The following is a 13,636-nucleotide window of genomic DNA, read 5'->3' as shown; positions in this document are numbered from 1 at the left end:
TAAGCGTTAGTGCTGCACTTTTACAGGATAAAACCATTAAATATCCTGATTTAATACTGTCAGCACACCTGAATCTAATTCACATGTAGAGTACAACATGATCCCCACTAAATTACCATCGTTAAGATCGTTAACAGAACAGATTAGTGTAAATTAGACAGAGCTAGATAAATAATCCTGTGTGTTTGCAGGTTTTGTATTCTTGTTACTGAATGTAACTACTCTATTAATTTTAAGATAAGACTATTCATTCTGAATAAATAAATAATATCATAAGGTCTGAACTTATGAAACTTATTTATATGAAGAAATGTATAGAGAATGTATAAACAATGCCCAAGGCAAACAAAAAACTATGCGCTTATGGATTAATCATTTTTACTAACTCTGTTTTTGTTTTTTTATTCTGTTTTTATTTTATATTACATTTTATTGTTAATGACTGTTTACAAAGTTGAGTTTGTCATTGTACATATTTAAAATTTCTCAGTTTAAAAAGTTAAAATTATACTGACTTCTCATAAAATAAATGTGTTGTTGTTAGTAAGTCAGAATCTGATTTTAAAACATCCCCAAACCCCCATCAGTGTAATTATATCAGTTAACATTAGGATATAAATGCTTTTCATTACAATATGATAATCAAAACTCAAAGCTCATAAAAAATAAGTTTTTACATTTAAACAAAGCCTATCAATGGAATTACATGTACAGAAAGGTTTGGTATATAAATATTGTAAATTACTGCATTCTTTAGCTGCTAATGACTAAAACTGCAGTTCTGTCTCAGTGTTTAAATTGCTGATATTAACTTTCTGGAACTATTGGAGCTCCTCACGGGTCTCGAGAACACCAAGCATTTAGGACTTCCGCTGTAGCGACTCTCTCTCTATACGGCTCTGACACTAGCTAGCTAACTGATTATATTATATAAAAGAGAGAGCGAGAAGGAGAGAGAAAGAAGGAGAGAGAAAGTGAGAGAAATTAGGCTAAATAGCAGAACATAAGCTGGTTATAAACTGACACACAGCAGAGGAGCTGAGGAGCTCAGTTCCCCAGAACCTGCAGAGCTTCAGACACAGCTGCAGAGAACGGCTTCACTTCAGCTTCAACTGGATCCAAACTGGACAGATAAGTGAATCTATCTGACTGGCTTTAGTAAAATGCAGTGGAGCTTCTGTGTTTTTTCTTGTCGGAGGCTGGACCATGATAAACGCTGGCGTTGAGCTTGACACCCCCACAAGCGATAAACGCTGGGCGACACAAGCGACTCGTCGCGTTCCAGTGTGAACGCAGGGTTAGACGGAGTTATAAGCTGCGGTCCAATCTGAAGGGAGCTGCCCAACTAGGCAGCATTTTCAGGCAGCATAGGCGCGCTCCCGAGAAAAGGACTGTCCCATTCGGAAGGTGGCATGTGCTGCCTACCTGGGCAGCTGCCTTATTTTACCCCGATTCTGAAGGCAGCGTGAGATGTATCCTTCAAGGCGAAGGCAATCCCATGATGCATTTCACCAGCTCAGAGTTCCAGCGCTCAGATTTAAAAACATGGCGGACGGAGCCGGCACTGCCAGGGAGTTTCTGTACAAATGTAAGTAATTCCCTCATGTATTTCCACTCACCGCTGCGTGGGTTTATCAAACTAGCATATTTTAGACTGTTTTAAGTTGTTTTCCATCGTTGTTTTCGCCTGTACTTTAATTTAATTTGTTTTAAGTCACTGTTGCGTATAACTAAGTGATTTACTGTGTAAATAGTGTAACACTGTAGAATAACCTGTAATTCAGTGATTTAATGTGTACATAGTTTAATTGTTAAGAGGGAATAACTAGAGTTACCTGTAACTGAGTGATTTACTGTGTAAATAGTGGAATTATGAGCGTGTTCTCCATAAACCGCTGTTACTAATTCAGATTTATTTTTTCCACAGGGATTAATGTGGGCCGGGGAAGGTGAACTCTGGTCAGACCTGCTGGAGGCAGCGTTAGCTCCCTTTATGAATATATATATTTTTTCTTTGATTGTAATAAAGTTCTCTCTCTTAACATTATTATTATTTTTGCTTACTGTGTGTTTATTGTCACTATGCTTATTGTAGTATCACATCTCAACTAGTGGGTATGGGTAAATAATAAAAAAAAAGTTTATGAATCATGTGTTTTATGCAACTAAAAGATAAAGATAAATTAGCTGACTGTGTATGAATGTACTATTGTGTGAAACGTAGCTTAGTTTGATAATTTAGCTCTGATGGCTCATACAAAATATTTATTATATTATGGTTTCATTACTCATGCATTTCTATGAAGCATCTAATCAAAAATAAATTAAATACATAAATAAAACTGACCATACTCTGAGAATGAAGTGAGGAAAAGTGTATAATTAAAGTAAATCATGAATATTTAAATGTCTGTAATATTTGGATGAGTAAAAGAGAAATAGCTGCCGCTGCATTGAGATTTATCCCGAGGTAAGTGATCATTAACTTTAGTTATTTATAAACAGCTCACGGGCACAGCGCGCTAGACGTGATGGCGTATGCTGACTCCAGAGCGTGTCCCGAACGCACTGCCTTATTAGATCCCTTATGGGTGGAAATGCTGCCGAACGAGGGAGCTGCCTTTGAAGGCAATGACTACCTAGGCAGCTCCCTTCAGATTGGACCGCATAATGTCTAGTAGCCTCTGTGCTAGCTAACGCTAACAGGCTAGCTAACGCTAACAGGCTAGCTAACGCTAACAGGCTAGCTAACGCTAACAGGCTCAGGTACGTAGATACTGCTAACCTTCAAGCTAACGCTAACCGACAAACTAACGCTAACAGGCTAGCTAACGCTAACCGGCAAGCTAACAGCCTCAAGTACGTAGATTCTGCTAACCTGCAAGCTAACGCTAACAGGGTAGCTAACGCTTACAGGCTCAAGGACGTAGATACTGCTTACCTGCAAGCTAACGCTAACCCTAACAGCTTGCTAATGCTAACCGGTTACTTTTGCTCAGCTTAGTTAACCTACAGGAGAGAAACTCCTGTTTATGGTTTAAACTATAGAACAGTGTGTGCTGAAGCCAAACGCTCAATACAGCCAAACAATTAAACAGTGGGGAAATCCCAGCTCCCTAACTAGTAAATATAGCCTTCGCATTTATATTACATTATGTGTTCATCTCGTAAATATAATATACTGCATGTTTTAAAGGCATTATTAATTGGGACTCGATAAAATGCAAGAATATACCAACCTTAATAGTTATTCACACAAAGTAGCTAGTTACCCTTTCTAACTCCTTCATTGATTTCACTGATTGAGTAAATACTGCTGTAATAAGAAGCTCTAAATATCAGTTAATTGGTTAATTTACCCACTGTTGTTACCGGATTCAGCGTTTTACCGGGCCCATTATTAGTGTGGGTGTGGTACTGAATCAGGTGTAAGTTTATTTACATTTTGGTTTGTGCATTGGGGCACATTAGGCACTAGTGGTAATTAACATTTTATCCAATAATATTTCATTCAATAAATAAGAGACAAACACTGACCTATATCAACCAAGAAATCAAGCATATTGTTAACAGCTAACTTTAACATGTATTTAACATGTTTATATTCTGAACTCCTCAGCGCTGTGTTTACTGTTTACATAAAGCCTATATTAAGTTCAGAACTTGTCTCGGTTCTAATAATTATTACCCACACATTAGACAGTTTTCCTAGTAATCAGTACTCCACAGGGCAGTCGTTATGTTAAGGTACATTAATGTTAATCTCATTGATTTATTATAAGTTATATTTAACTGGTCTCTCAGCGTCCTCGCGTCTCGTCAGCTGAGATGGTGCAATTACACATTCTCACCAGAGAGGTCTCCAAATCCCCAAATCTCAGAAAATTGCACGCTGTCTTTTTATGTGATAGTGAAAGTAAAATTTGATAATTTCCTGGATTTTTTGCAGGGTGTGTGAGTGTGTGAATCGGTGTGTGTTGTGTCTGGATCTACAGTTTTGTCATTAATGTAAGTTATCCTGAGTCTCTACAATAATTCCTGTTTCTAGTCAGACAGTGTGAGTATTGTTATCTTGGCTAATAAGTAGAATTACAGGATAGTTCTGTTCACTTCTCTCCAACAGAGAACCAGGAAACAAAATCTTCACACTGTAAAATGGCAGAAGCCAATTTTTCACTGGCTCAGGATGAGTTCAGCTGTTCAGTCTGCCTGGATCTCCTGAAGAATCCAGTGACTATTCACTGTGGACACAGTTTCTGTATGGTGTGTATTAATGATTGCTGGGATCAGGAGGATCAGAAGAAGATCTACAGCTGCCCTAACTGCAGACACACCTTCACCTCAAGACCTGTCGTGAGTAAAAACACCATTCTGGCTGAGGTGGTGGAGAAACTGAAGAAGACGAGACTCCAGGCTGCTCCTCCTGATCACTCTTCTGCTGATCCTGAAGATGTGGAGTGTGATTTCTGTACTGGGAGAAAACACAAAGCCGTCCAGTCCTGCCTGGTGTGTCTGGCCTCTTACTGTGAAACTCACCTCCAGCCTCACTACCAATCTCCAGCCTTTAAGAAGCACAAGCTGGTCAAAGCCTCCAGACGACTCCAGGAGCAGACCTGCTCTCAGCACGATAAACTGCTGGAGGTTTACTGTCGCACCGACCAGCAGTGTATCTGCATGCTGTGTATGCTGGATAACCATAAAGGACATGATACAGTGTCACTTGCAGCAGAAAGATCTGAGAAACAGGTAAGTGTGTAAATTGAGTAGCTACTCCCATCTTGGTAATTTACACTGATATTCCTTATCTCATTCAAATCATATTTTTTCCTTACATTCTGTAAGCTTACATGGGAGACACCAAAATTATGGGACCCAAAACCATCACCTGTCCCATGACATGTGGCATTTTAATTTTTAATTATTGTGTTTTGTTGGCTGGTTTATTTGCAGAAGCAGGTGGTGGAAACACAGAGGAAATACAAGAAGAGAATCCAGGAGAGAGAGAAGGAGCTTCAGGAGTTAATAGAGGCTGTGGATAATCACAAGGTGATTTTTAAAATAAGTAGAAGAATAAATATCAGATTTCTCCCATTAAGGGTAATTATTTAATTACTTAACTAAAGGTGTCCTCATTTTTAAAATGCTATTTAAAGTCAAATTTTATTTAAAAAAAGTTTAGCAATATTTAGTACTTTTCGTTAGTATTAGTTCATACAATTATTTTTATTATATTATATTTTTAGTTTTAGTCATCAATTATCAAAATTAAACAATATTTACAGGTTTATGAGTTAAGAAAAACCACAGCATGAAGTTTGGGTTTATGCGATATTTACGTCACATCTTATACTGTGAGATTATTGGTTGGTTGCAAATAAAAAGTCTGATTATATTGTTAAATGGATTACTGATAAACTCTGATGTTCCTCAGTAATCAGATTATGAAGTGCATGTAAATCCACTTATTGATGTGAATGAACTGCTCCTAACATTCTCCTCTCTCTGTGATTCCACCACCAGCGCTCTGCTCAGACAGCAGTGGAGGACAGTGAGAAGATCTTCACTGAGATGATCCTCTCCATTGAGAGAAGACGCTCTGAGGTGAGGCAGATGATCAGAGATCAGGAGAAAGCTGCAGTGAGTCGAGCTGAAGAACGTCTGAAGAGACTGGAGCAGGAGATCACAGAGCTGAAGAGGAGAGATGCTGATCTGGAGAAGCTTTCATTCACAGAGGATCACATCCATTTCCTCCAGGTAACAGACACTGTTTTTCTCCCCAAATACAAAGTTTATTTTAGACTGTTTACACCATCTTTTAAATGTGATCTATATCTGATATTAGTCTGAACAGTTTTTAAACTGAAGCTCATGCACTAAAGAGCAGAGCTTCACATGAAGTTTCAGTTTCACCAGTGACTGAAAGCTGAGTTTAACAGAGAATGTGTTCCAGCTCACTTTAAAGAAGGGCAAGTAATTTGGCCACGCCCTCCTCTTTAATGTCTGTCCTTTATCTTTTTTGTTTAAACAATTTTAATTTTTTTTATTTTATTTTGATGCTGCAGCAGCACCATCTATTGTCTGTGTTCAGAAATTTGATTGGATATATCTTTAAAGACAGAGCGGTTGTGATGTGTACTATTTAATTCAGTATGAACAGAGACATCAGTCCAAATGTTTATGAGGTCTGTTATCTCTCTGTCACACCAATGAATCCCTCATTAACTGCTGTCGCCATTTTCCCTTATGCTCAATGTAAGTTTTGATGTAAATGTTGCATGAATTCTGATCTGTCTTGGATATTGGATATGTATCAGATTTCAATTACACAGACTTTTTTTTTTCCTTTCACACTGTCTCATACATAATTAATCTGAATAATGAATGACTATTAAGATCAGATTTAGGCCAGATTTTACCTGATTTAATTCAATATAAATATGATTAAAAAACTGTTGTAGGAATTATGTTTTTTTTTGTCTACATGTAGAGTTTTCAGACTCTCTCAGCTCCTCCTGGATCTTCAGCATCACCTGCTTTTACTCTCAGTCCTCTCAACACTTTTGAAGTTGTTATGAAGTCTGTTTCTCAGCTGAGAGGAAAACTAGACAAATTCTGGAAAGAGGAATTTGAGAAGACATCAGCTGCAGGTATATTAAATAAATCTCATCACATTTTCTATGTAAATATATGAAATGATAAAGTCCATAAATAGTCATTCTGCACTCAGTACTTCATAATGACAAAGTAAAAACAATTTAGGATTTTTTAAAAAGTAAAAGAGTGTGAAGAGTTTCAGAATGCACTGTAGGTTCTTCTCTAAATCCCGATGAAGTGGTCAGTAGTTTCTGGACTGAAGTGGTTGAGACTGTATATAAGGTGTGACTTTATTGTGATTGAAAGTCCAGGTAGGGTAGATTAAGACTCTACATCTACATGGAGAGAAAATCCAGTATTAGATTATTTTAATGCTGTAGTAAATGTACAGAGGGAACAGAAGCTCAGTGATGCTGTGTAGTAACTGTGTACATTTTCCTGTAGTGAAGGAAGTGCAGATCATTCTTCCTCCTGAACCCAAAAGCAGAGAAGAGTTCCTGGAGTGTAAGTCCAGCCCTTTCTCTCTCTCTCTCTCTTTCTCTCTCTCTCTCTCTCTCTCTCTCTCTCTCTCTCTCTTTAACCCTTTCATTCTCACACACTCTCAGAAATAACACCACAATGTCCAAATACACAAAGTTTAATCTGACATTTATACGTCTATATTAAATAATTAACTGTTATATTTCAACTGCTTACGTACAAACTTGTTAAAAAAACACCAACATTCATGAACTTTGATTTTGTGATAATGGCCTATCATAGTTTTGTATTTATTTAGATAAAACACAAAATTAGTGTTTTATGATAAAAACAATGAATATTTTACTACAAATCTACAATTATTATATAACTCAATCGATTCTCTGTATAATAGATTAAAAAATTAGTATATTTTCTGAATTAGTGACTGTACTGAATCTCTGTGCAATAGTGAGCACTTGTATCCAGGCTGTTTCAGAGGCAAAGTGAACATGGAAAATTTCTAAATGCCCCAATCAAACACCAAATAACAAAGAACAGTAATTTTAAACTGCATCTACAAGCACAAACAAACACGTTCAGAAATGTATTGTTTTCTGAGATTTGTGACTAAACTGCAAACTTTCACCAATCTTTCCCCAAATATAGTCTCTGATCATCTTCTTTATTTATACTGATAAACTTCTTTATTTATACTGTAAAGTTCTATACAATTCTGGACAGTTCTGAAAACTTCTTGATAGTTCTCACAGTTCCAGAAGCTTCTGGAAGTCTTTAGTATACTCAGCACTTTATATTTTTAAAATCTCCTTGAATCCTTGAAAATGTCTGGGGAATAAAAACCTTTTTATTTTTTTTAAGAATTAGGAAAACACACTTAACACCAGAGATTAAAAATATACATAAAATTGTTATGTTGTGTAATTGAATAATAATGAGAATAAATCTTTTTTTAACATAATCATTTTTCATAGATGCTTCCAGTATGTTCTCTGGTTATTTCAGTTTTAGGGGCTGTTTTTAGATCATTTTCTAAAAGCTGATGGGTTTTCTCTCTCTTTCAGATTCCTGTCAGCTCACACTGGATCCAAACACAGCTTTTAAATACCTCCTCCTGTCTGAGAGGAACACAGTGGTGACCTGCAGCAACACAGTCCAGCCATATCCTGACCATCCAGACAGATTTGATGGATGGGCTCAGGTTCTGTGTAGAGAGAGTGTGAGTGGACGCTGCTACTGGGAGGTTGAGTGGAGAGGAGATGGAGGGGTTGATATAGCAGTGTCTTATAAAAGCATCTCCAGGGAGGGAGGCTGGGAGTGTGGGTTTGGATGTAATAATGATCAGTCTTGGAAATTGTTCTGTAATTCCTCCAGATACACATTCAGATACAATAACAGAGATACTGTAATCTCCGGAGTGCCCGTCTCCTCTAGAGTAGGAGTGTATTTGGATCACAGGGCAGGAACTCTGTCCTTCTACAGCATCTCTGATACCATGACCCTCATCCACAGAGTCCAGACCACCTTCACTCAGCCGCTCTACGCTGGGTTTGGGTTGAGCCCCGACTCATCAGTAAATCTTTTACTTTCAGCAAAATAGATGAACATGCAGAACAAAGAGAAGAGCTGGATGAGATCAGATAAGAACTGCAGAATCTAGACTGTAGAACTGATCAAATAAAGTTATAATAGTGCTGGGAGATATTGTTAGTATAAATAATCATAATTCTGAACGGTAATTACGTCTGTCCCAGATTAGAACTGCGGGTACATTTCCTGTATGGAAAGATTTATTCAGATTTAGCGTTAAATAGTTTAAACCGTTTATATCATTAACAGAGCTCACAGTAACAGAGTTCATATTTTAAACTTCATATTACAGAATTTTATTAATTTTTAACACATTATCATTTATTATAAACTGAATGAAAGATCACAATAAAATGTTTAAATTATTATACTGTTGTTTTATGCTCAACATTTTTATATTTAAACAAAGAGAGAGGAAATCTGTGTGTTAATGCTTTAACTTTAATTTTACAATTAATGTAATATCAAAAGGAAAGGACAGAATATATACAACATATAGTCGAATATAATATAAAATATACATTTAACTTACTGTACACTACACACATTAACTTACACTATGAAACACAGTTTTACAATATTGCACTGTTGATTGTAGCTTAAATTTATTATATTTTTCATCGCTGTCACATAAAAACATTATATCAATATATTATATCAACTTTACATTTCTATTTGCCCTTTAATCAGGAAATATTGACACAGTATAAAGATAAAGTATAAACATAAGATACAGTAGACATAAGGTTTTTGTGTTAAAGCAGTTTTAAACGAATTAATCTAATATATGTGCTTCTATGTTGAGTTAATTTATTTGAGCATTTTATCATTTAACTCTACACAGTTCTCTGTATTAATTTGATTTTATTTGTAATGTACTCAGATTGTATTCCTGTAATCTTGTAATGTTGTGGGGTACATCTTATTAATAATAAAGTGGGAGCTGAAAGCTCAGAACAGAGGATCTAATTTGTCTAATTATTACTATTAGTTCTGGTTTTCAGAGCACTAGGAGCAGATGTCTGGGATAAATGGCTGGAGATGAAGCTGTTTTCTCATTGGTTTCTTTTGCAGCATTAAACCTAGCATTCTTAGACTACGCTAGAACTAGAACAGATCCAATCAGGTTTATTATCACAACAATGGAAACACAATATATAGAAATAAAAATAAAAATATAATAAATACATTAACTTTAACTCTTCACTCTACAACATAATTACACTGTTTTAAAATGTACTGACCAGTATCAGCGTATTAGGGGTTAAAATACTTCAGTAGAACTCAAGCTTTTTACTCTTTAAGTAAAAGTGTAAAAGTACTGGATGTGTTCGATCCTGTGCTGCACTGATATAGATTTACACCCACAGTGATAATAAACGTACAGAATAAGTAATATAATAAACTTAGGTAATTAGAGGGTCACAGTAATTAGAAGAAGAGCAGAATTTAGCTTCAACAACAGAGTTTTAAACAGACACAACACAGAAATATGGGGGTCTTGAGGAGCTCCATTTAACTTATATCCTCCACCTTAAACAGAAGAACCCACACATGAAAGACCGTCTAACAGCCGTCCCAGTAAAAGTTCTGACCCCCCTCTGATCTGACTCCATGTTTATACCCCAAATGACGTGAAACCTGCTGATGAGGTGTTGCTAAAATCATCTCATGTTAGTATGCATAATTTCGCGTGTTAGTAATCCATTTCACGTGTCTGACCGGACCAACAGTGTTTGGCCTTGACTGTATCCAGCCAGACAGTGTGGTATTGTTTCAGGAATTGGACAGCGCCGTCCTCCCTACGTGCGCGCGTCCTCCTACCGCTTTGGTAGGTGAAGAACTTTGCACGCACAGAGAGAGAAAGGCCGCACTGTTCGTCTCGAAGTCTCCTTTGTATCATTCCAGTTCGTACAGAGTGCACTAGCTGATGATTGATGGCCGTTAGTCAGAGACATGCAGTGAACGAAATGCTTCAAGCATGAGCTACACAAGTCACACAATGGATTCCATATATTATATGTTAATGTGTTGGTAGCGCGTGGTTAGTCCGCCATATAATAGATCCTATGTGTTAGTAAACGCCTTATGTATCATGTGGGTTAATTTGTCATACAATAGATGTGTTAGTCACATGCCCACATGCCTGATCAAACAATGTTTATCTATATGTGTAAATAATATGTATTGTGAGTATTGGTTAATATTCTATATAAATGTGTATAAAATACACTGTGAGTAATAAAAATGATCAAATACAATGTGAGTATTGGTTAATGCATATAAAATACAAGGTTTCACACAATGATTATGTAATTATAGATACTAAGATAAGTAATCATAATTGAAAGATATTTGTCGATACACCCAAGGTAAAATAAACAGTTACTCTTCAATCTCTTATCTCTGAGTTTAGAGTATTAAACTTTTTAAATAGTGTAATTCCAGATAGCTTAACTCTGTATCATTACTTTGTGAGTACATGGGGAGAGTACAAGCTAAAAATCAGTTGTGACAAAATATTGGCTTTAAATATCGGTCATCTGCCACTTGTGATCTTTAAATATCAGCATCATCATCGGCCATAAAAAAAAAACAATAAAGGTCGATCACTAGTCTATACGTTCCTCTATATGCACACAGTACTAAGGAGTGGTTCAGAGAGAGCCGTGCCGTGAGTGGCTGTGCTGGGGGTGTGTGATGAGATGTTGGGAATTTTAAAGAAAAGCGTAAATCAGATTGTTTCACAGCATTTCTTTTGAAAAGTTCTTAGAGTCTACTGATTTTCATGGTTCTAGTTAAAAGAAACTGTGACCTGCAGAGCCTTTTAAATTTTTTGTCCAAAACTTTTAAATGTATTCCTATGGGAAAAGTTTTAGCTGAAAAATGCCCGCTGTAAGAAAACAGTACGAAGTATTGTTCCAAAAAGCACAAGCAACGTAATTCAGTGTAACATGAAAGCAGTAGGAGGAAACGCAAATAGAATAATAATAATAATAATAATAATAATAATAATAATTTTTCCAAGCCAAATTAATAACTCACAGTGGATCATACCTGTCAAGTTTTAGATTTAAAAATAAGGGATATTTTCCTCTGTCCGCTTAAAGCTGTCCCACCAGCCCAACGAAGGTTCAGTATCCCTTACATTTTAAGACAGGCTTACAAAAAATCTAAAATAACCACATGTGAACCACTTACACACTACAATTAGATTATCAGAATCTGAAATGTTGTGGACATTCCTACATATGTCATTCTTTTAATACAGCCAAATTAAAAATCCTTTTCTAGATATTAAAAAAAAGTTAAGATTTCATGTCATTTTTGCCATAAATGCACTCTTTTATATTATATATTTATTTATTTATTTAACAGATTTAAAATTGAACAAAGGGTGCACAAATTCTGCAAAATGAATGTAGGTGACCTAAAAATAGTATTATGAGCTTTTACTAAAAGGACATGGACCACATATATTCCATCAGTAAAAATTAGTCCTAAGTGGCCTGCACAATTAATCATTTTTAATTAATACTTCTTTCTTTTGATCACTCAACCCATGATCAGTTAATTTCGGTCCTCTTCACATTTCTAGTTAAACTGAGTCACAAGCTGTATTTTTTTTATTTTAAAAGGTTTAATCTGAAGAAAAATCGCTGAATATCCAGATATGTTTTAACATCAGCAGCTCCGACTAGCTGCCTGAACTCACAGCGACTAGGGGCTTCACCACACTGACTCTCCTTTGCATGCTGATTGGCTGTTTCTCATGAAAGGCGGGACTTTCTCCTTGAACCGGCTCCACGATTGGTTAGGAGACACAGCGCGGTCAGTGCCCTGTCTCCTCAATAATATATATTTTTTAATCTTAATATAATAAGGGAAATTTACGGGAAAATACTAATACGGGAGGACGGCGGGAAAGAGGAGTAAAATACGGTAGTTTCCCGGCCAAAACGGGAGAGTTGACAGGTATGCAGTGGATATAAGTTGCCTAGCTGGTGAACTATCTCTGTTTTGTGTGTGAAAGCTGGTTAGCTATGCTAGTGTAAATAGCTATAAATAAGATTAAATAGGCTGTTGGAATGCTGGGTTAGCATATCTAGCTACTTTATGATCAGTGTTCACAGCAGTAGCTACTTCAGACTGCATTTACTTTAAATATGATACGACCAGAAACCACTTAATTTGAACTGCTAATACTACTACTACTACTACTACTACTACTACTATACACACGCACACATAGACATCAGGTGGTGCTAAAGCACCACCAACTCTGCCCTTTATTAACCAAAGTGCCCTTTTGAAACTTCGTTTTTTTTTTGTTTAAATATTATTATTATTATTATTATTATTATTATTATTATTATTATTATTATTATTATTATTATTATTATTATTAAGATTTTACTGAAGCCGTGTTGAAATGATCTTTTGAAAACCTGTGTGATTAAAAACGAGTGAAAACAGAATGCCCTGAAATCAGCTCACACACAAGACCTCTCTCTTCCTCTGTCACGTGACCCCGTGCGTTCGCGCAAGCATAGGCCAATCACGAAGCCGGTTCAGGAAGAAAGTCCCGCCTCTTAATAGAAACAGCCAATCAGCTCGCAGGAGAGTGGAGGATTTGTAAGGTTTTCTTTTTTAGATTCAGCAGCGGGGTGCAGCGAGCTGACGTTAAAACAGATTTGGATAAACAGCGATTTTTCTAAAAGGTAACGGAGTTTACCATGTAAACTGTTATGAGATTATTTCTGATAGCTGGTTAAAAATAAACGACTCAAAACCCACAGATCAAACCCTCTGTGAGCTTGTGATAGTCATTGTGACTTGTAGACTAGGATTACTGTAAATTATAATGAAGGAAAACTATTTTAGCTAGCTTAACTAGTTAGATAGAAGCTGGATGTAGTGGATAGACAGAATTTAGTACAATACTTCATGTAGGTAGTTTAAAGCAGTTTCT

General features: G+C 36.3%; 2 protein-coding genes across 2 annotated transcripts in view; one reads left to right on the top strand and one right to left on the bottom strand.

Annotated features, from left to right (window-relative positions):
• Window positions 1-13,636, bottom strand: part of LOC125803953 (tripartite motif-containing protein 16-like) — a 97,123-nt gene that overhangs the window by 34,582 nt on the left and 48,905 nt on the right. The gene's annotated exons all lie outside the window — the stretch shown is intronic.
• Window positions 3,887-8,772, top strand: LOC111188271 (tripartite motif-containing protein 16-like). The gene is made up of 7 exons (XM_049482119.1): window positions 3,887-4,008; window positions 4,124-4,746; window positions 4,951-5,046; window positions 5,521-5,754; window positions 6,488-6,647; window positions 7,039-7,098; window positions 8,139-8,772. Exons 2-7 carry the CDS (start codon window positions 4,156-4,158, stop codon window positions 8,672-8,674), a joined length of 1,677 nt encoding a protein of 558 aa, XP_049338076.1. The 5' UTR covers window positions 3,887-4,008; window positions 4,124-4,155; the 3' UTR covers window positions 8,675-8,772.

This window comes from Astyanax mexicanus, chromosome 8 (genome assembly GCF_023375975.1).
Source record: "Astyanax mexicanus isolate ESR-SI-001 chromosome 8, AstMex3_surface, whole genome shotgun sequence".
NCBI lineage: Eukaryota > Metazoa > Chordata > Actinopteri > Characiformes > Acestrorhamphidae > Astyanax > Astyanax mexicanus.
The sequence above is the reverse complement of the archived record's forward strand: the minus strand, read 5'-3'. Positions and strand labels throughout refer to the sequence as shown.

Coding starts and splice junctions, on each gene's coding strand:
- LOC111188271 (XM_049482119.1), top strand. CDS start 4,156: ATGGCAGAAGCCAATTTTTCACTGGCTCAGGATGAGTTCAGCTGTTCA. Junction 5,047..5,520: donor AGGCTGTGGATAATCACAAG/GTGATTTTTAAA, acceptor TTCCACCACCAG/CGCTCTGCTCAGACAGCAGT. Junction 7,099..8,138: donor CAGAGAAGAGTTCCTGGAGT/GTAAGTCCAGCC, acceptor TCTCTCTTTCAG/ATTCCTGTCAGCTCACACTG.